This window comes from Fringilla coelebs, assembly GCF_963513975.1.
Source record: "Fringilla coelebs genome assembly, chromosome: 2".
NCBI lineage: Eukaryota > Metazoa > Chordata > Aves > Passeriformes > Fringillidae > Fringilla > Fringilla coelebs.
Genome location: NC_140029.1, coordinates 90,880,003 through 90,905,885, shown reverse-complemented (window position 1 = coordinate 90,905,885; position 25,883 = coordinate 90,880,003). Strand labels below are relative to the sequence as shown.

Genomic DNA, 25,883 nt, shown 5'->3' with positions numbered 1-25,883 from the left:
GAATTCTTTATTCCCTAAGTTAGGGCAGAGGTCACTAATATTTGATCAAAATTCACATGTACAGGAAAATTACTTTTTCTGGTGGAAAATACACCACAAAGTATTTGTTTGTAAGTGTCTTATAACCAGCTCAGCTCCCAGACATGCATCTTTAGGCTCTGCTTCTCTTGGAAATTACTCCTGTGTACTGCCTGCCTTTAGAAGCTTGAAGAAACCTGAAAGTAGATGTTTTATCTTCCTGGTATTTGCTTTTGTGCTGTGGAAGTGCTGAAATATTGTTGTGCTTGTAACTGCAAAATTTAATATCATGACTAGTACAAAAGCAAAATAAAGTAACTCCAAAAATGTTCCCTAGATGCAGAAGAAAAGCAGATAAGCAGGACTCATTTTTGTCTGCTCCAGCCTTCTAAGGAAAGGATCCCATCTATGCTGCTTGCTTAGACATCTCTATTAGGAAAGCATGGACTATATCACAAAGTACTGCATCCAGTTCTGGGGTCCTCAGCACAGGGAACACATGGACCTGTTGAAGATGGTCCAGAGCAGACCCAATGAAGGTGATTGCAAAGACAGAGAACCTTTCCTGTGAAGACAGGCTTAGGGAGTTCAGCCTGGAGAAAAGAACGCTCTGGGGAGCTCTTATTATTGTGGCCTTGAAAGAGACTTTCTAGTAAGAGCTGTAGTCACAGGATAAGGGGTAAAGGTTTTAAAGGAAAGGAGGATAGATTCAGACTAGGTATAAGGAATAATTTCTTATCATAAGGGTGGTGAAACACTGGAACAGGTGTCCCAGAAAGGTGGGGGATGCTCCATCCCTGCAAGCACTGGAGGTCAGATTGGACTCTGAGAAACCTGATCTAGTTGAAAATGTCTCTGTTTATTCCAGGCATATCAGAACAGATGACCTTTAGAGGTCCCTGCCAACCTAAACCATGATTCTATGATTCTGTGATCATGAACCTAAAGGTTTAATTGCTTAAAATGACCTAATTTCTACTTTTCTTGTGTCGAGAAAAAATAATAACTTGATTTTAATGTTGCTTTTTGGCCAACACATCTCCTTTAACCAGGCCAACAACTTTTCATTATGCTAGAATCTGCAGGAGAAAATACAGAACTTGAGAAAATTCATTTTGCATCATCTACAGTTGTTAATGCTGTAGTACAAAATAACTCTTGTCTTTATTCTAGTATTCTAATATTTATTCTAAATATTGTATAGCCTGTACTCAATGTAGAGGCTATACAATATTTGAAAATTTGGTGACTTGTGCAAGGAAGAAAAATCACATCCCTGCAAGAGCAAATGATATGGTAAGACAAATAGTGGATTCAAATTCTTCAGGAGTAACGTAAACAGAAAGCTTTTTACCAGAGCTTCTTGGAGATTTCCCACTAAATTTCTTTTCCATAAGGAAGAGTTGTCTCAGCTGTCTTGCAAACATGGCTGGATTATCCCAAGGGATAGAAGACTCTTCAGAATCACCTCCAACCCTGGATCCAGAGCTCTCCAGGAAACCAGAGTCACTTAGCTCAGTCAGCTTCAGGCTTTCAAAAGTAAACACTCTGAAGGCTCTTTCTACTTCAGCCCAACTCAGAAGTTCTAAAAAAGAATTACAATCATTAACTGAAAACGTCCTTACAGCTCAGCAGAAAATAAATACAAGACTATTTAAGTGTATTGTTCTTGGCAACTCCGCAAAAGCCAACTGCAATTTCCTTAATGGTACTGGATCAACTTATGCGGGCTACATTTTACGCTGCATTCAAAGTTGAATGCTTCCAAATTGCAAAATGATATGCTTACCTATTAATCCATCTTAAATGAAGTGGTTCCTACATCTGAATACCTTCTGGCTCATTAACTTTATATAAATGATGTTGATTTTAAAATACCGAGTAGACTTTATCAGGCCAGTTAGCAACTAGTTATTTTCAGTTCATGAAATGTTTCCATTATCTGTAACTTCTCAAAAAAATATAACATTTTTTTCCTCTTCAGAAAGACTTTTACATATAATTTAAGCAGAAGTACGCAAGGTGCAAAGGCAATAATAAATCCTGTTTATGCTTGTATGCATTGGTGTCCATATAACAATGATAATCATGCAAAGGACTGAAGTTTAAGACAGGTAATGCAATGCCCAAATCACACAAAGAATATCTTCAGTTTGAAATGTTTTATTTTTAGGGTGGTTAAGCACCTAAGCATGTCATGTATCTTGAGAATGCTGGATCTCTCATCTTCTGTTCAAATTAATCATCTCCTTTGATAAAAGCAAAGGATTTACTAGCTAAGTTACCAGTTAGGAGAGTCTGGCAATACAGCATGGCCCAGTGAGGATCATCAAATTTAATATCCATCAGCTGGAAGACTGTAGCAATACTTTAAAGGCTTACTGTCCAAAATGTACATACCAACAACTAGAAACAGCACAGCAAAGTGTAAATTAATTCAACACAGCGAATTCAGGATGAAAGAGCTGGGAAAGTACCCTCAAATCCTGTGTCTTATATGATGACATGAATGTAACCAAAGGGATTTGGATGTTTATATTTCTTAATAACCTAGAGCAGACTTTTGATACTACCTAAGGGTATTTATGTAGTCTTTGGGATTGTTTCCCAGCGTATGTCATGGTGGCAAGCACACTCCAAGAAAAGGTAACTGCAGAAGTGATTATGGTTGGAGAAGTGAATGTATTTTTGGTTTGATAGAGGGACTGTTATAAAGTAGCTTCATTATTAACACCAACAGCTTACATATCAATAACACAATACACAATGTATTTCAGAATACATTCTGAAAGCCGTGTATTGTTCCATAAAAACTGCCTACCTAAGATACATGTGCTTTACCTCCAAAAGTGAGTTGATAAATCAATGCAGTTTACATCAGGGTCTCTCAAAATGCATTCTACATTCTAGGACCAAAATTGCAATTTTTACCTTTTTTTTTTCCCCTCAGAATTACTAAGTGTTTGTATGTTTGCAAATATAAATAAATAAAGTACTTTCAAAATAAGTTCCAGCTCTTAGTTATGCAATATTTAACACTCATACAGTTGTTCCCATTAACCATGAAACTGAGGTTTGAAGTTAGGGTTAACTTGTATAGTAGGCTATAATTATATATAAGCAAGAATGTGAAAATGGGAAATTCTGCAAAGGTTTATTTGGCAGCTTTAAAATCTTGCCCCAAAATTCCTGCTATTTGAGAAAATCATCAACCAGAAATAAAAAGAATGGAAATTATATCAATGAAAATCATTTTACCAGTAGTAAAATAATGCATGAGCTCATGAACTCTGGCCAAGCGTTTAGTGTTGTTTTCAGTTGAAGGAGGGGTGAAATGGATAAGTTCTCTAAGAGGCAGTTTATCCATCATTTCATGCTCAATCTTTTCTGGATTGAAGTTCTCTTGGACCTGAAACAAAAATCAAAGTACCAGAGTTAAAGTAAACTTTCACACTATTGACTTTCCAAAACTTATGTTTGAATAAAGAAATCTTTCTACAGCAGAAGACATTAGCTTGTGCTTAAGCCAGTTGGACATAAACTTATATTTGAACATGTGCCCACAGTGTGGTTTTGAATCATGGTGTCAGATACTGTAGGCAGAAAAGTATTAGACACATAAGAGAATGACTGACAGCGTAATAACAGACATTTGTTAGAAATTATTTGTCCGTGCTAGCTAGACTTAAAAATACAGAAATATGTACTGATCTGTTCAGACTGGCAGCAGGTACTTTCCATGTATCTTTCTGCTGGTCTGTGCTACTACTTATAGTAATAAAATCAATAAACTTATTGATCAGTCTGTGATGAGAGGGATCCCTCTATATCCAAGAATTTTTTTTCAGATGTAGTGGTATATTTCAGTTTTACTCTTTTTAGTATTACACACTTGTGGTACCTTTTTCTTCAACTGCATATTCCAAATGTTTGTACTGTACTCTTTCCTCAAACATTGTGCTATACCCTGAATTTCCTCTTGATGTATACAAAATACATCAAGCTTATGTCTCCTAAGACCATCTCTTATGTTGAGTACTCAGCCCTTCCCTCTGCTTGAATACAACCAATATGTCAAACTTGAGTTGTTTCTGAATAGTTTTAATCAATGGCTGTCAAAGTATTCCCCAGATAATTTGCAATCGAGGAAGCCAGGCAGACACTTAGCTGTGAAATCTAGAACTGTATTATCACTTTTATTATCCTCAGTGAATTTTTAAAGTTTAATGGTAAGACTACACCTTGCCTTTGGAAAAATTCAAGACATTCATAGTGGTTTTTTGATTCAGAAAGTCTGGGACCTGTTACTTTGCAGTAATCCCAAACTATGCAGTCTCTGAACCTTTCTGCCTTTGTTAGAATGTGGCAGTATCTTGGTTACATGCTATGCTGCAACTATTTAGCCAACCTGAATACATTTGTTGTGTTCATTAATAAAGGCAATGTATTTTCTTCTACTTCTCAGCATTTTAGTATTCAGGCCAATCTCTATGCTAAATCACCACTAGCAAGTTAGCAACTCATTTCCCATAGTATCATCAGTGTTTAACAGCAAATCAACAGTTCTGTAATATCTCTCATCCATGCCAAAGGCTAAACATTCTCATTAATAATGCAAATAGATCACTGAAATCAGTATGTTTGTGCTCCATGTTTGTGAGGTGCCCTCCATCAGTAACTCATTGCTTCTTAAGTAAACTAAACATGTGTTGGTGGGTCCAGCTCAGCAGAAAAAAGATGTAGGATATGCTGTCCTGTTGAGCAAAACCAGCCCTCCTCCCCTCCTAGTGCAGTGAGCATTCATTGCCTGTGAACTTTGGAAATATTTATACTGTACCTTCAGTAGGTGCAACCGCTGAGCCAGGGCATCATGGTAGTTAAATAACAGAGGGTACTCAGGGGTGACTCTCTCTTGTACATCGTGTTTAGGAGAGAAGTAGTCATACAGATTCTGTTTACAAAGAAAAGGAAGAGGTATTAAACACCAATAATGGGATTTGTCATTTTAGGAAATGAATGAAAGGCAACACAAACCTTTTTTTCACTCATAGGAAGGTAAAGAGAAGGAAGGACAGAGATGATATGATCTGCAATGGCACAATGTAGCTCATCTGCCTGAGGCTCTAGTGACACCAGACTTGGTGGTGGAAGGTCTTCTTCACTTGCAATAACCTGGAAATAACAGTATATGTTAGCTTTCATCACACTATGACTGCTGCTTAACTTTACCAGAAATACCAAGCAAATCCTGCTATAAGCTAAGCACACAACCATAAATTGTGTGAGGGAAGAAAAGCCTAACTTTTTTCTATGAGTAGCAAAAATACAATTTTCCAAGTCAGTTGCTGCACAAAGCAAGGACTGTGGAAAACAGAATTAAATGTTTTCCCTATTAGTTGCTTTTGAAAGGATAAGAAGAAAAATATTTGCAACTTGAAATGTTAAGGATTGGTAAGGACCACAGGTAATTAAAAACTGTTTTTCTAATAGGTGCTGGACTTTATTCTTACCCAGTCTATTTTCAAAGTTACAAAAAAAGATAAGTTACAAAAAGAAAAATCCCCACAACTATGCTGAAATGTTACTCCTAAAAGAAGGATTTCAAATCATATTGTGTGTCTCTTCTAAATCATAGATTGTGCCTGAATTCAACAGAAGTCAGATTTGTCTAGCAGTAGCATTGATACTCTTATGTTAGGCTTGACCTAAGACCTTTGAACTGAATAAACTAACCAAAGTTCAGTATCAATAACACTGCTGAAGGACACGAAAACTTGTTATTGACTTGGATAAGAAATTGCACCTTTCTCCTAATTTGATTATATTTGTAGTCTTCAAAAATTAATTAAGGTGTAACACTATATACTTATACAGGGTAAGTGGACAACATGAAAGAAAATAAAAGTTTGGAGTTTTGACTCCTTTTTATTGAACCTCCTTTCTCAGTGCCTCAATTCACAGTCTCATATTTTAGGTTTAAACAGATGGATTTATTGATCTTGGACAATTCATTATATTAGGTCTAGGCCAAAACAGCCACAGAAACTAAAAAGAGAACATTCCCACCTGTTCCAACATGCAGCTCAGCATTAAGGGTACAGAAAAGTACTCCTCAGGAATTTGATTCAGCAAGTCATTGTAATACCTCATGTCCACAGAAGGAATTAAAATAGGAGTTTCTTCTGCTATATTAAGAGATAAAACATTACGATATGTTTATTTAGAAATTCCAATTTATAGTCCAAGTCAGTTTTGCAAGTTTACAGATAATGCAAAACAGGGAGGAGCTGTTCACTCACCCAGAGTCAGGGAGGCCCTGAAGAGCAAAGAAGACCTTGACAAATTAGAGGGCTGGACAATTATCAACCTTTTGAAGCTTGAAAACCAGAAGTGTTGGATTTTATGCCTGGAATGAGGCAACCCTGGATATACAGACAGACTGGGGAATAAGATGCTAGAGAGCAGCACCACAGAAAACAACCCAGGGGTCCTGTTTGATGGAAAATTGAGTATAAGCCAGCCATGCCCTGGCAGGCAGGAGGGCCACCTGTGTCCTGGGGTGCATCACACACAGCATCCGCCAGCCTGGGCAAGGGAGGGAATTGTCCTGCTCTGCTTTTGCACTGGGGTGGCCTCACCTTGAGTCAGGGGAGTTTTAGGTTGGGTTCTAGAGAAATTTTCACCCAGAGGGTGGTTGGGCACTGGAACAGGCTCCACAGGAAAGGGGTGAAAGCACCAAGCCTGACAGCTCAAGAAGCATTTGGAAAATGGTTTCAGCACATGCTGCGATGTCCTATGCAGGGCTAAGTTGGACTCAGTGATCCTTGTGGGTCCCTTCCAACTTGAAATATTCTGTGATTCTGTGAACCTTCAGACAATATTTATTAAAAAGAGTCTAACAAAGTTAGAGATTGGACAAAATTACTGAGATCTTTTAAATCTGAATTTGACTAGGAACAGATAGAAAATATGATTTTCTAAAGAACTTGGTTATCACCACTGAGACACTTCGACAATGTGTTCACCAGGATACACAACATCTTCAGCTAACTGCACAAATAATTTTGTGGATATGTGCTGTCAGATGAATGAATGGTTTGACAGAGGGATCAACTACAGATGGGTGCTTTAACCGTTTAAACATACTCTCTGAAAGAATTATTGTTGGCAGAATTTCTTCTGGTTTCCCTTTTTTCCTTGTAGGTGACATCCGTGGTGCTGGTGGCTCCTAAGTGAATGAAAGTTAACATAAAAAATCAGAAACCATAAAACAAATCGGTATTGCACAAATAGGTGGGAGAACCTAATCTCATTTAGCTTCATCCTAGACTACTATGCTAAACTTTGAATTGGAACAAGATAGTGAGAACATAGTGCAGGTTCTAATAAGCTACTTCCTTCTGACTACCTAAATTTTGCCTACTATAAATACAGTAAGGAAATAGATCTTGCATAGAACTAATCATCTTTTTTTTTTTGACAGTTCACAGATCTGCAACATTGCATAGTAGCTCTGTGCAGGCATATTGATTTTTCAGGCACAAGAATGTATCATCAGATGCTATTTAAGAAATTTCTGCACCTATGATACATTATGCCCATAGGATCCTTGCAATTTCCCTTTTCTTTTTCCTCAATGCTCAGCTATTTTTTTCCTTTTTTTTTTGGGGTTTTAAATGCTAAAAACAAAAATACAACTTTCATTCACTGAAAAATATTCACAGGGTGATGGCCCAAGATGAACTTTTGAGTCAAAATTAAAGACAGGCAATTCTACCCTATAATTAGTTATTCTCAACAAGAAGAGAAGGGACCTTGCCTCAAATGAAGATGGCTGTGTTGATTTGCTCTCTGATAACACAGGCACATTAATAAATTTGGTGTTTTCCAAGTAGTTGCAATGCTGTCTTCTCCAGTCCAGGCAGTCATACATCAAACAAGCAATGTATTCAAACAGCACAGTACCAAATTCAAGCTATGAGAGAAAATCAGAGACTAAGGATGAAGAGTGCGTATAAAATGTCATGTAACTTAGTGACAGCAGTCATTAGCTCTTTAACCAGCAGATCTACATCTGTTTATAAATTTTCCAAAAGACTTTTTCCTCCACCAATTCAGCATGTTTTATAGAATTATTCTAAAACCTCCTTAATTTTATTTGCCTTAACACTGCCACAGCAGAGTATGGACTGTATATTGCCAAAGGGCTTTAGTTGTTATAAAGTCTTACTTGTCTTAACAGTAACTGTTCAAGGTCTACTGTCTTGCAGATGGAACTTTTTTGGATGGGAAGGAATGGAAGAGAAAAATTAAAGTATTTTGTAATGTATGTACATTGTTACTAGCGAACAATGTGCATTGTTACTGCAGCATATTTGCAAATTCAATCATTCCCCTGCTCTAGAAGGATAAAAAATAAACCCCTAGCTGGCTAATTAATATAATCTCATATTATTTTCTTTCTTTCTATTGCCCTTTGAAAACAAAGAAAGCCTCAAGAATGGCATTCTGAAATCCACAGTTGTGGGTGAAGGAGTGTCAGCATAGTGCCCAAATGTCCAAATGGAGAGTGCTGTATCCACAAAAATCTGACAAGGTAAGAGGCATGGTTCTTGAGGTCATGTACTGTGGTTTTCACCAAAGCTTGGGAGGAATAAAAAGAATAATAGCAACTGCTATTCTAAATATTAAATGTTCTTGTACAAATACCAATACCCTGTAGGAGACCACATGAAACACTCAAGTTTCAGCAGCTTTAATGGATGTATTCTTCTCCTGTACATCCTGAACTCTGTGGAAAGGATGGAATTATTATAACTTTTAGATGATTTCTGTAAAAAGCCCTTTTCTGAGTGATTTTTTCACTTTTGTGAATTTAGGACAAGTCTCCTGTACTAAGAAGTTTGCCTCTAAGAGGTGGCTAACGATATTGAATGTCTCAATTTAAGATTTCCTAAAATAGAACATAGCAAAGAAGCACAACTGACATTAGGCACTAAGAAAAATAACAAACCTTTAAGAATTATTAAACATCTGCTTTCCTCAACTCAGCGCCTCTTTATGACACTGGGAAACGGGCAATCACAAATCACTGATAAATTATGGAATACTTGACTCCATTTTCATAAGATTTAAAGACTAGAAGAGACACTTGGGAAAGAAATCCTATTTGTGAAAACAGAATGTTCATTAATATTCTTGCACCTTTGTTTTCCCGGTTCAATATTCTTCTGAAGAATGGGTTAGTATAACACCTTTTCATCCATATATTTGTATATGTAAGGTATCACTAGAGCACATAAAAGTTTTATATAAAATGTTGGAGTGTTTTCAAGGCAGTCTTTTAAAGCAAACAAGATTTTTTACAAAGTCATAAGTAACAAAACCCTGCTACTCAATGGGTTCCAAGCAAAGTTTAGCATAAGTACAATTCTGTAATTCAGTTTGCCTGGTGTCTCCTCAGGACATAGATTTTTAACAAAAGTTTTTAAGTCTAACCATTAGTGACTCTTCAACAAAGTAAATATTTAAAAAAATATTTTCCATTCTAAATATCTCAAATCTGAGAGCAGAGACTACTTGCAGTATGCAATACTCTGTCATTTTTATATTAATATCTAACATTTTGCCCCAAGAATTTCCCTTCTATGTGTGTCTTGCACTTCAGACATGCAGCGAGCTTGGACTCAGAGATTCTCCAGAAAGTCCACAAGAACGGACTTACTTTATCAACTTATGATTTCAGAACTTATATGCTCCCCACCTGTTTCTTAAAAAACTTACAAACTTTCTTCTGTAGGGCTCATGAAATTATAACTCCAGTAGGGCTCATGAAATTGTAACTCCAATCTCTTGAAATCTGTTTCAGTGACAGATGGTTTTTCCTTTATTTCAACTATAATATAGTTGAAATAAAGGAAAGCTTGCAAGATAGTGAAAAGTAGAAACTCTGTAAGATGTGATTATAGGGAAGATAAAAACTGTTTTCCCAAAAGGGGCTTGGCACTGTAAGGTTATATAAAGAGTATAATGATAAGTAATATTATAAGTAGCAAGCCTACATTCCACAATTAAGGCATTTTCAGTGAATGCTTTGGAATCCACTGTGAGTTGTTTGTATACTGAATCTACCATACTAAAGTAAGGGTTAGAAGAATGTAGTTTAACCCTAGAATGTCCTTTAATCCTAATAATACAGACTACAAATACAGTAGGTTAAATTATAGCATGTTACCTTATTTTGTTTTAGCAGTTTGTATTATTTACTGCAGACACTGTAGACTGAGAAATACTGCACTCTTTTACTTCCCTATATGTGAGAATCTAGGATGGAAAGCATTTCTAATGATTCACTTTCTCCTTCAGTGCCTGGTAATAGTCCTGACTCAGCAGGCTATAATAAGTTAGAGCCATGTTTTGGACAAAAAGAAGCAGTACTGAGCGTGATAAAGCAACAGCATATATCAAAAGGTATTCTTGAATTCAGCTAATTTTTTCTCATGTGACTATTCTGAGGTGCAGTAAGTAGGCCTGATGTTATGAGGACAAAAATATAACTTCTGTGTTATTTCATACACACATATGACTCTCGAACAAGATGCAAACATGTTCAATAACTTTAAAACCTCAAACTATTTTACAACTCTGCTGTGGCCTACAATATTAAGAAACTCCAAATCAGGCATTTTTATTCAAAGGACTTTTTGTAAACAGATGCTGAATGAAGTTGTTGGATACATACTAAATAATTTTTTTTTAAGATTACAAATATACTAACTACTGTGGTTGTGTTTCAGAGAAGACTTGAGAATAAATTCCTAAAGTGTTCTTAAAGTTATAAACCCTAAAGCATGGCATGCACTGTAAAAACCAGAATGTACTGACCAGCATTTCTCTGTCTGACCAATCAGGGGGAAAGTCACTTTCCTTAACTACGTAATGAAACCTGGCAACATCAAAGAGACTTGATCCAGGCTTTCCACTGTTCAGAACAGGCTCCAGGAATTTCCAAAATGTTTCCAGGTCTTTCTTAGCTTCATCTTCCTTTCTTTTCTCTGCTTCTACATCTAAAACATATGAGTATTTGACAAATCATGGTACAATGTCATGGTACAAATCATGTATCAGTCCACTCTAAGTATTGTTAAAGTATTTCCATCCTTAGAGTCTCAGCAAATATCTGACACCCAACTTGGGGATTAAAAAATACCCCCACTTATATCTTGCCATCATCTTCTATTCCAAGTACAATGACTGATCTTGAAAGGAACCTGAGGGGCTCATCTGGTAAAACTCCTCTGCTCAAGCAGGGTCACCAAGAGCAGACTGCCCAGGACCATGTCCAGATGGCTTTTGAGTACCTTCAAGAATGAAGACTCCATGACCTCTGGGCAATCTGTGACAGCACTCAGTCACCCTCACAGTAAATAAGTGTTTCTTTGTCTTCAGGTAACACCCCCTGTTTCAGTTTTGCCATTGCCTCTTGTCCTGTCACTGAACACCACTGAAAAGAGCCTGGCTTCCTTTTCTTTCCACATTCCTTTCAGGCATTTATACACATTGATGAGTTTTCTCCAGGCTCTTTCTTCTCCAGGGTAAATATTCCCAACTCTTTCAGCCTCTCCTCATATGAGAGATGCTCCAGTCCTTTGAACACCCTTGTGGTCATTTGATGGACTCTCTCTGATAGCTCCTTATATCTCCTTTACTAAGGAGTCCAGAACTGGACACAGAACTCTAAGTATGGCCTCACCAGTGCTGAACACAAAACAAAGTTTAAATCCCCTGACCTGATGCAGTCTTGAGTACCACTAGCCTTGTTTGCTACAAAGGCACAGAGCTGGCTCACGTTCAGCTTATTGCCACCACCTGTGAGTCCTCCTGTGCAGAGCTGCTTTCCAGCCAGTCAGCCCCCACCATGAACTGGTGCAGGATTTAGCCCTTGCCAAATATTAGGGGGTCCTGCCAGACCATTTCTCCATCCTGTTGAGGTCCCTCTTAAAACCAGCACAATTTTGTGGGTTTCAGCCATTCCTCCCAGTTTTGTATCATAAGAGTACTTGCTGAGGGAACTCTCCTGATCTCTAACAAAGATGTTCAGTGGGACTCATACCACAAATCCCCTCTGATATCCTCTAGGCCAGGACATTCAGCCACTTTTCAATCTAACTCAGTGTTTGCTTATCCAGCTTCTTTATGAGAAGACAGTGCCAAAGGTCTTACTGAGTCAGGGCAGACAATATTCACTGCTTCTTCCTCCTCTACCAAGACAGTAATTTTGTCATAGAAGGTTATCAGGTTGGTTAAGAACGACTTCCATTGACAAATCCATGCTAAATGACCAACTCCTTTTGTCCTTCATGTGCCTGGAAATATTTCCAGGATTAGCTGTTCTATCATCTTCCCAGAGACTGAGAAGATTCTGAGTGGCCTTTACATTCCTGAGTCATTCCTGCCATTTCTGAAGATAGGAGTGCTGCTTTCCTCCAGTTTTCAGGCACGTTTTCCAATTGCCATGTTTTCTCAAAAGGAATTAATAGTGGCCTTGTAGTGACATCACAGCCAGCCCCTCAGTATGCCTGAGTCAATCCTATCAGTCCCATGGACTTATGTGTGTCCAGTTTGTTTAAGGAATCACTAACTCAATCCTTTTCCACCAAGAGACTTTCTCCAGACCTTCACCCTGTCTCTGGGGCCTGAAAATTCCAAAGGCCGTTCATGATCACAACCACTTTTTCTTCTTTTAAGGCCCTTTAGCCAGTCCTTATAGGGAGGCTGTTTGCTGGATTGAATAGAGTTTATTGGTTTTTTTTTTTGTACTGTAGAGTCCATAATTCTATTCTCATGACAGCGAAGTAGCAGGGAATAACAGCCTCCCTTGATCTGCTGGCTATGTCACTACAGCTCAGGATAGCCAGCCATCACTGATGACACATGTAATTCTTGCTGCTTACCAGCATCCCAGTTCAAGAAAGATGTTAATAGCCTTGGGAGAGCTGAGTATAATTACAGAGCATTATTCTGAGGCATATTCTCCTGTGGCTGGGGCCACAGTCCCAAAGCAGCCAACTGTTCACTTTCCTTGAAATTACCAAATGAGCCAAGTTTGCTTACCAGTACACTTCCTAACAATTCAGAGAAGCATGCATTTGATAAAACGTTCTTTGGTGGCTACTGTGGCTGCAAACTCTGCCTGCTTAGTCAGTCCCTCTTTCTAGTGTCCAGTTTTTGCACTGGCAAACCATTTGGTTTGGTGGCCAACCAATGGCAATACTACTTTGGCACTGGCAAACACAGCTGCTCACAGGTAGCAAGCACAAACACAAGGCAAAGAGAGGGAGAAAAACACAGCCAGTACAGTAATTTCCTGGATATAAAATTATCTCCTTTTTACATATTTTTTTAATGACCAGATTACCTTCAAGTGACATTGAAGATTGTTTTTCAAGTTTAGTTGCTTCTAAGTATATCTGCAATGGCTTGTAATTTTCAGAAGAAATTTGAATTACACTTGAAATGTTAATCCCAAGGTCAATCAAGATAGGCAACAACTGAAGATTGGGGAAACCCACAATGATAAAGTAATAATGAGCACCATCATCTGGTTCATCATCTGTTCAAAACACAACAAAAACAAATTGGAGTCAGAACATTCATCAGCTAAACAAAATAAATTTTTTACTTGACTATATGGGGTTATGCAAATGAAGGTTAGAGAAACAGTTCTTTTATACTCTCAATGGGAAAATTACATATAAATTCAAAATTATGTGCATAAGACTCAGGTCTTCTGCACCAAACCCCCTAGAACACAGCAGGAAGAATACAAGTCAGAAGTAATAATTGTTCGGAGAAAGACCAGGAGAAAAACTGCAGAAGCTGATTATAATCAGAATGTTGTAGCAGTATTTCTGTAATTGCTCCTCTCAAAGGAGTTTAGCGTCAGGACATATCCACCTGCTTTAATGGTAGTTTAAACCATCCTATTTCATCCTGCATAAAGCTGGACATGGAGCATACAAAGAGTAAGTTACTGTATCTTATATGAAAGATTGCCCAAATCATAATAATTTCAAAGGATTAGCTGCAGGTATCAGCTGACTCACTGCTGACTCCTCCCTACCCAGCAGGTTCATGTTCACTAGATGTAATCCTTGGCAAAATCCTCAGCTGGTAATAGCAGCTCACACTAGTCCTTTTAGGTGGCAGGGGCATATCCAAATTCATATTAAAACATAGATGAGGAGTTTCATTGTGTGCCTGTTCTATTTGGGCTTATCAGTTATGTAGAAATATGCATAGCAACATTTCAGTACCAAAGCAAAAGGTTAAGCATGATATACGTAGAAATGAACTCTCTAGAAGCTCTAGAGTTGTGTAGTTTCCTTTTATTGCTTTATGGAGAAATACGGTTAGTAAGACAGGTATCAGGTGATTTAATTCATCCAGTACAGTTATTTATCTTAAGTTAACAGAAACTGTCTGCTGGAGGTCCTGTATCTCTCCATCAATGCTGAAACACATAGAGTTAGTACAGACAAACCTACTCTAACAGCAAATGACATCTTTATACTCTATTTAGCATTAAGATCCTTTCTTATGCTTACTAACACATCACATGTCCAAGTGCTTTACTGACTCCTCAGCTTGTGGGACTTATTTATCCAAGGAAGGAAAAAAGGTAGCCTGGCACTGGCATCTGCCAGTGCTCAGACATATGGCCAGGGCTGTGCAAATGCTGCTACCACCTGGAGCAGCAGGCTCTCAGTTGCTTGTAATATTTGCTAAACATAAAATAACACAGAAATTTAGAAAGAGATTGACTGAGGAAGCAGCCACCACAGTCCAGCACATATATTGCATAAAGCAAAAATCAAAACCAGAACAAAACTAGCCTATTATTTCACTCCTAGTACTGAAAATGAAGTACATAAATTTATGTCTCAGTTATTGCAGAAAGAAAAAGTATGAGCCCATAAAATTACTGAATGTTAATTATTTTTAACAAAAAAGACTGGTGTCTGCGCAGTCCCTTACAGAGATCCAAAAATCCTAAAGCATACATGCTGAAGACTGCCTGCCATTTTAAAATGATAATTTTGATTATGCTAATAATCATGACAAGTGCATAACAATCAGTCAGTTCTAATTATCAGTGACTAGTCCCTATGCAAAAGAGGAAAGACATCAATGCAAGTAATCTCAATATTACTCAAAAGCAGAAATATCTAGTTTCAGAAAGGTGATAATGTATTAGGGTTGAATGATAAAATGACTGCTAGCTACCAGAAACAGATATAGACTGTCTTTGAATTTAAGGTATGTTCTATTTTTTTCCTCTTTCTCTACACACCTATATTAGAACAAATATAAAGAGGGGAAGCCTAGATTGGATGTAATGAAAAATTTCTTCACTGTCAGGGTTGACAACTCTGTCAGCCATGTTTTAAACTATAGTACAAGGAGAAAGCCACCTTTAGATACTGACACATTTAATTATTCTGAAATCTTTATCTAGGATAAGTTTTCTCTGGGATTTGTTTGGCTACTTTATTGTAGCCTTACATATGCCCAAACATTTTGATGTTGACATGCCACATATAACTTATCTGTATTTTACTTCTTGGACTGCACAATCCATCCTAACACTGAGCAGAACACAGTGCCCTCTTCAAATGCAAAGTGGAAAAAGTTTGATATTGCCAAATAGATCTTGACTTTTCAACATGGAACAAAACTAAGTATTCCAAAGGTTTATCAGGAGTATATCATCATATTTTACATACCAATGTATTTGTCTTTCACTTCCACTTCTCCCCGTTGTTTGAATTTGGTGCCCTTTTTAACAGGGGATGATGACACTGACTTTTTTGCTTTACTATCTTTTCCACTTGTCTTATCAGGAGATTTATCTTTTTCTCTCACTTTCTCTCTTTCTTTTTGCTGCTGTTCTGTCTGAAAAGATGAATAAATGAAGTTCTCATTAAAGCCTTTGTGCAGAACAAAGGTCAGACTGTTGTAAAACTTCAGGTGTTCAATTTTTTTATTTTCACACTTTTCCCTCTTAGCTGCTATAATATTCATGTGGTGGAGCTGTCTTGAACACCCTGCTTTTTCCTACTCAAACACACATTCAATTAATTATATGCTCTTACTCAGTCATAATGCTAGGACTTCACATTAAAAAGGAACTGCAAGAAGAAGGTAGACTTTATACCTACCAAACTAACAAAATGCATTTGGGTAGAAAGATGAGTAAAAAAAACCCTGTGCTTTAGTTACTTCCACTACAGCCCTTGCATCAGCCAGAAACCTTCCTTGGACAGAAGGGAAATATGGCAAAAATTCAATATCTGTTAATATCTTTAACATCTCTGTTAACACTCTTGACTATGGTGTAAAATGGTACCAGCACTATTTTTCTTTGATGTAAATATCTGTCTAATGTAAACTAAAACCAAGAGTTGTGCATTCATTTCACACAGGATATTACTCAGCCATTCTCATTATCTTCAATCAAAAACACCTACATAAAGCTCTTCCTAGTAATTTAAAAGTACAGGACAAAAAAAGATTTTTTTAGTGTCCCAAAGCCTCACACCATAAATCCAAAAAAATTGAGAGTTGGTCTGAAATGAAAACAATAAAAAAAAATTAAGGTGAAGCAGGTTCTGTAGAGCAAGAAAGTGTCCACCTTATTTTTGCTCAGCAGAAATGCTACATTCAAAATATGCAAAAATTACATTTCAGGATTATAAAACAATATTAAATAAAATAAAAATATTAACTTAACTTACAGTTACAATCCTGCTGATGTCACTTTAAAGGCTATTAGAGCAATTAGAAAAGGCTATTAGAAAAGGCTATTAGAAAAGCCCGTCATGCAAATGAGAGGGCGCAGTTTACACTATATAGTTGCTTTCCCTAGATCCTGCTGAAAAGTAGTCTTTCCAGTTATATTTAGCTCAAATTCAAAATCAAAACAGAAAATCTTTTCCTGCTTTTCCCTTCCTTCTTGAATTTCCTTTCTGTAAAATTTAGAAATGTCTTTGACAGAATCTTGAAACTATTTCCACTGTGTAACGAAGGATTTGGAGGCTTTCATTATTTTCTTTTAAATTTGTTCTACCTTTGACATTTCAAATTAGAAATTTTGATAGAACTTTGAATTCTAAGCTTATGGACACATCAAACAGATGATACAATCATCATGCCACAAAGTTCACAATCAACTTGATCTATTGCATCTGCATAATTTTAAGTAATTCTTAAATAAGCAGAGACATTTATGGACTTGCCAAGATTCTAACAAAGAACATTACTTGACCTAAATACTTAAAAACGTAAGAGCCTCTCCTTTCTTGTACTCTTTCCTTTTCCTTTCAATGTCATATTTCTCCTTCCCTACAAGGTGTAGTTTTTTGTGGAGTTTCTATTAATCCATTAACTTCTGCAATTTTGTTATTTTAAGCTTCACATTTTAAAATTTTACTAGCTCAAACAGTTTTCTAATTCAGAGACACTTCTTCTCTTCTGCATAGTATTTATGCCTGTCAATTTATGACAAGCTCCTGCTCCTAATAAAATACAGGATGCCTTATTTTTGGTTATTTACATTTTGTATTAGTTCTGCTGATCCATTCCATTAACTGGTATCTATTTAAGAAAAAGACCCATGGACAGATATGTTTGCTTTCTGAGAACTGATTTGCGAGTAAAATCCTGTTTTCAACACCCAGACTGTTGGCAAGAGAACTTGTATTGTACAAGCTAGTTGGAAAGGACTAAAAATTCTGTGGCAGTCAGTTTAGAGATAGAACTCTAAATTAGAAGTCAGTTTCTGCCCACTCTGTACTGCATCCTTATATCCAAGAGCCTTCCAGTTCTTGACTCTGTCCTTCAACAGCTCCATTTGTGTTTGCCTGTCACACATTGATATAGATACAGTTCAAAGGAGGTGACAACTTTTGCAGACAGCTTGGCTAAAAGAGAGAAGTAACTGTAAGTGCCAGAGACTCATCAGCCCTCAACAGTGACCATCCTCCAATTAACCAGGGAAATAAAATTACAGTTACAAGATTAATTTTGCTAAATCAAAGCTCTAAAGACTCCATTTTAATATTGAATTGTCATGAAACTTCAAAGTTTTGTTTGACAGTTTACTTACAAGAATTGACTGCTGTCTAAGAAAAAAGCAATTTTTTCCTCAATTCACTATTAACAATCTATTCTACAGCTTCAGCTTCTCAATTTCTTTTCAGATTGAAAACACATTATTTTTCTCATATTTTTCATATATTTCTATGGTTTAAATTATAATTTCCTAATAAATTGAATTCTGTGGGAACAGGGCACAGTTTTGATGGAATCACTCAGCATTTAATGTTCTTGTGATTGTTTGCTACACTTCATCCACCAACTTCTCCCACAAGTAAAACTATTGATAAAGAAATTTACAGATTTTTCAGCTATACAAAATCCATTAAACTGTTTTCTGCTTTTATCTTTTACATGCACAGACTGCTTAGGTCTCCCAGTCATCGCACTCAACACTATAGTTTTTGATCAATTAACAGGGCAAACTTACTGCAACAATTGTATGACTTTCTGATAATTAACTGACTTTCTTCAGTTTTATGAGTGTTTGTTGGAAAAGGACTACAGCAAAACCAACCGTTCAGTAAGTTGTTGAAATGTACCACTGACGACTCCAGAAGATGTTAGAAATAAATGAGAGGTCTGATCTGTGATTCTGTGCAAGCTTGGTAAAATTCCTCCTAGAACAAATAAGCAATCTGTCTGAGACAATCTTGGAGCTAGTAGTGATGACCTTGGAGACAAATGGAAGCAAGTTTTGGGAACACTGGAAAATGTGGTACTTGATTCTGAGAAGCGGACTTCAAAATATGTACTGTTTTGAGAGAGTTCAGAGGAGAAGAACATGCATAATCAAAAATGAACAACCATGGCACATGTTTGGGTTTGTTTAGTTAAATATGAAATAGATTTCTGTAGAATGGAGTGTAGTGTTGTCCCCATACACAGGGAGAACTCAAACAGATTTAAATGACAGTAGGGTTGGTAGGATCAGAAACCTTTTTCAAATGCTCACGTTGCAGAGATGGTGCAGAAATAATACTGGTTGCCATGGAAAAGCAAAGACACAGCACTGGAAAGTTTTAAGAAAAGGTTCAACAAACATCTGCCAGGAATAGTTTATGTAAATATTATCCTGCCTTAGTGCCGTAGGATGGAAGAGATAACAGCTGGATTTATGGAAGCAACACCATAGAATAGATGTGTCTTCAAAAATGTAATGTTACTAGGGCATACTATAGTACCTTCTTTTCCTCTCCTCTTGTCTGAAGAGCCTTCTGTTTGAGACAAAGCAATTGAAATTTCAACACCTTTCCAATTAGTGTTACAGGAATTTTTTCACCCTGGTCCAGAAAGGCTTTGGCTAATTCCATCACCTGCAAAGGAAAAAAAAAAAAAATCACAACAAAACTACTACTTGAATAGTTTTAATACTGCACTTGACTCATACTTATTTGCATGCTGAAATGAGGAAGTGCTGTCTCACATTGTACCATGTGTGAGTCGAAATGGCCACATTTCCAGAAGAAACAATGTATCAGTAAGATACACCGCTATTCTTTGGTTCCAAAGACCTCAAATAAAGTTATTTCAGCTACAGTATGTGATAAAACTAGAATGGAAAAAACCTTCTATGATTTATGAGAAAGTCAACAGACACAGAGTTCTCACAGGAAAATGTAATTTTCTTTAGGTTTTAAACAAAGAAACAACATTAAGCAACTACATATTATAAAGCAATAAATTAAAAAGCACCTAACAGATAGCAAATCAAGGGGAATAGTTTGCGGTACTGTTTACAAAGTGACCAGTGTCTGAGGGACTAGCCCTAAATAAAAGATAAAAACTTCTTGAAGGGAATTTGAGAGGGTCTGTCTTGGTGCAAACACACCCCCTCCCTGTGTAATTCTGATTCTGTTGGTATGCAGCCTAATTGGGGTGAAATAAGGCTATTGAATTTTCTTAGGGCGATGACAGCAGCGGGAACATACAGCTGCATTGTCCAGATGTGTGGCATTGACAGGCTGTTTTATGACTATGTTTTTTACAGCTTGTTTCCACTAAATTTCATACAACTCACTAACATCTGGGCCGTTTTCCTTGGAGCCTCATAACCACTTTATTTACTGCGAAAAAAATAAAATAACATAAAAATACCGTTAAAAAGTTGTTATATGTTTCTTTTCATTTGTGTTGTCTCTGTAATAAAGTTCACCTATGTAGGAAGCGCTGTTGAGGAATAATATAACCATAATATTTTCTTACTTTTGTTTTTAAGCAACCATCAGCTTTATTTATAACCATGGGCTGAATTAGGTGTTACTCAAATGCTCTGACATGTTTCTCTTTTCTCCTCATGGAGCAATTACAGTTGGGCACATATGGTGTCAATTTTGCTTGCTAATACTGAGACAATGAAGGTGCACACTGCATCTCACTGAACTGTGTCTTGTCTAATGCAAACACCACCATTAGCTTTGAGCTTTCATAGATTCTTGCCTAGTTTAGAAACTTTCACTTCTCACCTAAATGTAGCCAGTAAAATGCTTCTCTGAATAAAGCAAAGCCAAGTCAAAATCCAGACCATTATATGACAAATCATTGTTTTATGCAAATGAAAGCAAGGAGCAAAAAAGGAAATGTCTTAAAATTCAGATCTATTCCAAGTTGCATAACAGGGAGACAAACCAAAACATATGCATTTCAAAACCCTTCCAAAACAATCCTGCTCCTGCAACATAAATAAATCTAATGATATTAACATACACAAATGAAGATACATCATGATTAAGATGAGTTTTGCTTTGCATGTTTTGTATTCCAAGTAAGACTGGTCACTAGCTCAACAAGCCAATCATATATGGCTTCTGGAAAGACCCACTGACATCATAGCCACAGATGAAAATCAAGGTCATGCTAAGAACAAGACAAAAAAATTACCACACACTGTGGCCACACTAGGAGCTACTAGTTATTCCAACAAAAAATAGTCACCCAGAACTAGGCACACAAATTGGTCCTCTGAAAGAAAAAGACATTGGTAGAAATATCATATCAGTAGTTTCTCTCAGAGAGAAAAATTCTCATAAAGTGTTTTTTTCAGAATTGATGTTAACAACCTATGGTAAGTGATGCTTCTCACTGGTCTAATGTAGATGAGTTGCACATTTCTTGAAACACAGTAGAGGGGAAATGGAGGGGTTCTGGAAGGATTCCTGTTAAGTGTATATATAGTAACTCAGCTCAATGGCAGTTGCTGATTTATTGTTCATGGAAGAAGAAAAAAGTGCTTAGATTCTTAAACCCCACTCTTTCTGAGAATTTTAAAGCAATTTACCAGTCAAAAGCAATAATTATTATAATAATAATTATTCCTATTTTGTAGATAAAAAATACAGGAATAAAGAGCCTTGCTGAAGTAGAGTGCGTAGGAAGGACAATTTGTCTTATGTGAGCCATGAGAAGCATAACCAAAACTATTTAACAGGAACACATTCCATGACTGTGGAAAGAGGTCACACAAATAAAACAAAGACAGAATGAGTGCACTAAATTTGGCAATACAAAGAAAGCAAATATCTTTTCATGCAGAAATGTAAAATATGCTTTATACAGGAGGAAATTAAAACCAATCCTAAAGACAAAACATAGATCAATCCATGCACAAGTAGATAAAAAGAAATTAAATATATTACACATCCATATTTACTTCATCTGTGGTCCTGTGAGTTATGCAGGCACCTGGCATAAACAGTTAAAAATTTGCAGAGCCTCAAGTGAAAAAAAAAAACCAAACAAAAACCTCAAGACAGAAATGCATAGGAATACAGAAGGAAGTTTTTCAGCTACTATGAAGTGGATTTGTTACCGATTGGCTATACTTCATCCCACCGGTGATGATCTTTTTCTTATGTGAGAAACCATGGAAACTTGGATGGACAAACTTAGGTAGGGCCTCTTTTCCTCTAAAGCAAGAGGAAACGTAGCATTCCTCACACAGCAGGGGTCACACTGGTGAAGTGCAGAAAGGCTTTGGTGATGCAGTATTTGATCTCATATGGTGGCAGTATGAAGCACGCAGAGATTTAGCTGTCTGGTGCAAAGGGCATGTATTTGGAGCCACCCAAACACTGCATGAGTGCTTGTAAGTGACCCTACACTACTGACAGATGTCAGCGCCATTGAGACAGAAGATAGGTCTTAAAAGTTAGGCAAACATTTCAAGCCAGTGTCTTTGTGCTATCTTTCTTTGAAATGCCTCTTTTTCAAGATACAGAACAATTGTGGCTGCCAAATTATAATCAGAAAAACTGTCCAAAAAGATAAATTAGATTATAAACTTTCACAGCTTTATTACTGCCTGGCAGCAGTAACACGTGAACACTGGTCAGCCCAGTTCACAGTGTAGTTCTCCCATACCCGGAGTGAGCTTGCTAAAGCTCTGCCTTCCCTCTTGTTCTTGAAATTGTAAGAAATCCAGACCATCACATATGCCTCAGACTCATCTAACACTTCCTAAAAGAAACATAATAGTTCCTAGAAGAACCAAATAAGTAAAATCCCTTAGTTGCCGACACAGTTCAAGTTAATTTGAAGCAGGATAGTCACCAGTCAAGAGGCTCTACGGATTATACAACCAAGCTGGTAATTGCTATTCAGATGTATTTTCTTGAGCAAAATAATAAAAGCACAGGAAAATGTGATCTTGACTTATTACAATCTGCTGTCAGTCTTATGAGTCCTTCACAAGCAACTTTTAAGACAGACTAGGGGACAAAAGCTGCATGTGTCAAACTCATAATTTGTTTTTCTAAAGAAGTCTTCTTTACATATACTATTAAATACTTCTGACTCTATCATTGTCATTTCATTGACTAAAGCATACTACAAGCAATCCTTTTGAAAGAATACCAGGAAGGATCTGAGCTAACTGAAATATCTTTTTTTTTTCAGAGGATACCTCCAGTGTGTTGAAAGAATTCAGTTCTCACATTAGACCATCCACCTAACTTCATTTTAACTCTCAGAACCTCTTCCCACCTATGATGTCAAAAGACCACTTGCTCATTATCTTTCACTACTGACTCACAGTATAAAGAGATCTTAAGGACTCACATAAATCAATAAATCAATTGCATATCTGAGCAGAGCTCCATGTAATGCTTATGTATCTACAAGGTAGACTCTAAAACCTAAGATAAGCCAAATGAGTCATCTTTGTTACTCAGTGAAGATGTATTCCAGAGATTGAAAATAATTAAAGAAGATTTGATGATTCCTTGTACCCCATGGAGTTCTTTTCAACTCAGCCTACTAAAATGAAGCAATACTGAGCAAATATGAATGCTGTTCATGTGCTAAATATCTTCCTTTCTATTGTGAGAATATTTCTCAAAGCAGAAGCAAATGGCTGCTTGTGCTCTAGAAAAATAACTTGTCACTCATATGAGTGAGTCTGTTTTTTTGCCAAAACACAACACAGCTTGATCTGGTTAGCAGAAATCTATTAGAATTATCCATTGTAAGAAACTTTGTTCTCTAAACCTCTCTCTACAGAAAATCTGCAACCTGAGGGGATATTTTAACTGATTTAATCTCAGGGATGCTCTATGAGAATTTTCTAACACACATGTACAGGATTATCTCACGTACTTATAGTGTTTTAAGAAAAACAGAAATGGTGAATAACATGATTTCAGTAAAAAAAAAAGAAAACACATTACATAAAAATAAGGAGGGTTTTATTAGAGAGCTCATACAGGAGCTCTCACCATCTGGCATGTACACCTCCTATGGCTCCCTGACCATTAGCTGCTATGAAAACCCAACTGCTTTAAGGGATACAAATACCCAGTGATTGGAAAGATCAGGCATTAGCACTGCTTTCTCAGGAAGGAGTTCTATGCATAGGGAAGGTTTTCTCACATGACCTTTCATATATCTGTTTTCTTTTAACCCTGATTGGGGGCCAATAGTTGAAACAGCATTTAAGTGATTTCAGAAGAACCCCTACAGAACCCAGCCCCTTTTAGAAAAAGAGGACAAGCCAGTCTGTTGTGATTTGTGCTCAGAGGAAGGGATATATTGCTATGATCAAATACTGAAATGTTTACATTTCAGTGGGATGAATCTGCCCAGTAAATCTTTCCATTATGGTACAGAATATTTTAAGCTTCTGAGAACTAAATTGTCTCCAGCTATTTCAGCCAACTGAATCCACACAATGAACACCACAAAGCTAAAAGATTTAGTCATGCTTCTCTAACATTGCATCTGGCTAGGAAGAGAACCCAATCAGAAGTGGAACAAAAAGATTAAGAAACAAAATTGCCTCATCAAACCTTGTGCTGGCAGAAGCTATCCAGCTACATCTTGACAGAATTTTCTAAGCCACGTCAGAATATTTGGGCCAGGTAGTTCCAATGGTCTTGTAGACTGGGCACCAAAAAACTGGGCAGGATCATTCCACCTTGGTTGGTCCAGCTTTGCAACAGGGCTTTGAGATTTTTTTGCTTAATTTGGAGACAAAGGACTCTATGATTAGTTGCTGTACATGAGAAGAATGTCATACACTTTATTGCCCTTAATAAACCTATTACCAAAAACTTTGAAGACAAAAAAACCAGAAGACTGCATTGCCTTTAGCTACTTCAGAGAGTCCCTCTAGCACTTCAAGGATGACATTCTCACAGACATAATTACTGTTTCCTCTACTTGCACAGACATTTCAACAAAGCCTGCACAGAAAAAGCAGAAATTTGATACCAATTTGCATGTAGGCAGGAACTCTTGTACTCTGTAAAGGAAACCCAAAGTCTCACCAGTGTTCTAAAGCAGATTTTAAATTGGTTAATGAAATTCAAAAGGTTATCAAATGTCTTCCCTAGAAAATAAATTGCTCACAATTTGAGTAGTATGAATGGCCTCAGGTAAAATAATTACAACTAACAGTAATAAAATAATAATGCATGTTTCTAAAATCCTAGCTTTAGAACTATGAAGAGTCACTATTCTGAAATGAAACTAGACGATGTGCATGTCAATTGCCTCATTTAAATAATAGAACATGACCGCTCGGATTTTAGGAAACAAAATTAGAAAACACAGGTAATTTTCCTGCTCAAGCTCAAGACTTTTTTTCCCCAGTTTTAACATTTAGAAATGCTGGCACTTCTTAACATGACACATTGCTCCTGGAAAGGGATACTGAACTGGAGACACCCAAACTGACAGTGAACAGCTACAATTTATAGAACTGCCTGGTTCATAGCAACAGTGATTTCCTCTCATGGAATAATTAAATCCGAAGGGAAGCCATACAATATGATAACTTAAAGGACTACACAGGGCACTTGATCACGCAGTGGCATCAGATGATCTGACAGTGGCAAAGGCTGTTGCAAAGACATGCTAAACCAAAATTAACAGATTCTTTCCCTAACATCCTTTTAAGTAGACTGACCTAAATACCAGGAACCAGCAGACAGGGTAGATAAACCCTCCTCAGAAGATAAGACACTAAATAACTCAGGTAAATACACCACTTCATTTAGTGGATCATTTATAAAGCACCTATATTCTGTAGTATAAACTGGTAGGACCTTGGTAACAGATAGAAAAGAACTGAAAACAGATGAGTAGATAATGCCCACAGCAGGATTTAAAGTCCCTTAACCTTCCCTGAAGCCAGTATCTCCCTAAAAGGCATATTCATTTAACAATTCCCAAGTGCACACATTAAACCTCCATGTATCCACACAGTATAAGGG

General features: G+C 36.9%; 1 protein-coding gene across 1 annotated transcript in view; it reads right to left on the bottom strand.

Annotated features, from left to right (window-relative positions):
• SPAG17 (sperm associated antigen 17) overlaps window positions 1–25,883 on the bottom strand; it is a gene marked incomplete at both ends in the record, with an annotated part of 83,981 nt that overhangs the window by 43,946 nt on the left and 14,152 nt on the right. Inside the window, 11 exons of the mRNA XM_084201052.1 lie at window positions 1,373–1,603; window positions 3,277–3,427; window positions 4,856–4,969; window positions 5,053–5,190; window positions 6,085–6,203; window positions 7,165–7,246; window positions 7,838–7,993; window positions 10,903–11,084; window positions 13,436–13,630; window positions 15,804–15,855; window positions 19,359–19,490. Of these exons, the coding sequence (XP_084057178.1) occupies window positions 1,373–1,603; window positions 3,277–3,427; window positions 4,856–4,969; window positions 5,053–5,190; window positions 6,085–6,203; window positions 7,165–7,246; window positions 7,838–7,993; window positions 10,903–11,084; window positions 13,436–13,630; window positions 15,804–15,855; window positions 19,359–19,490 (1,552 nt within the window). The remainder of the gene's footprint in view (window positions 1–1,372; window positions 1,604–3,276; window positions 3,428–4,855; window positions 4,970–5,052; window positions 5,191–6,084; window positions 6,204–7,164; window positions 7,247–7,837; window positions 7,994–10,902; window positions 11,085–13,435; window positions 13,631–15,803; window positions 15,856–19,358; window positions 19,491–25,883) is intronic.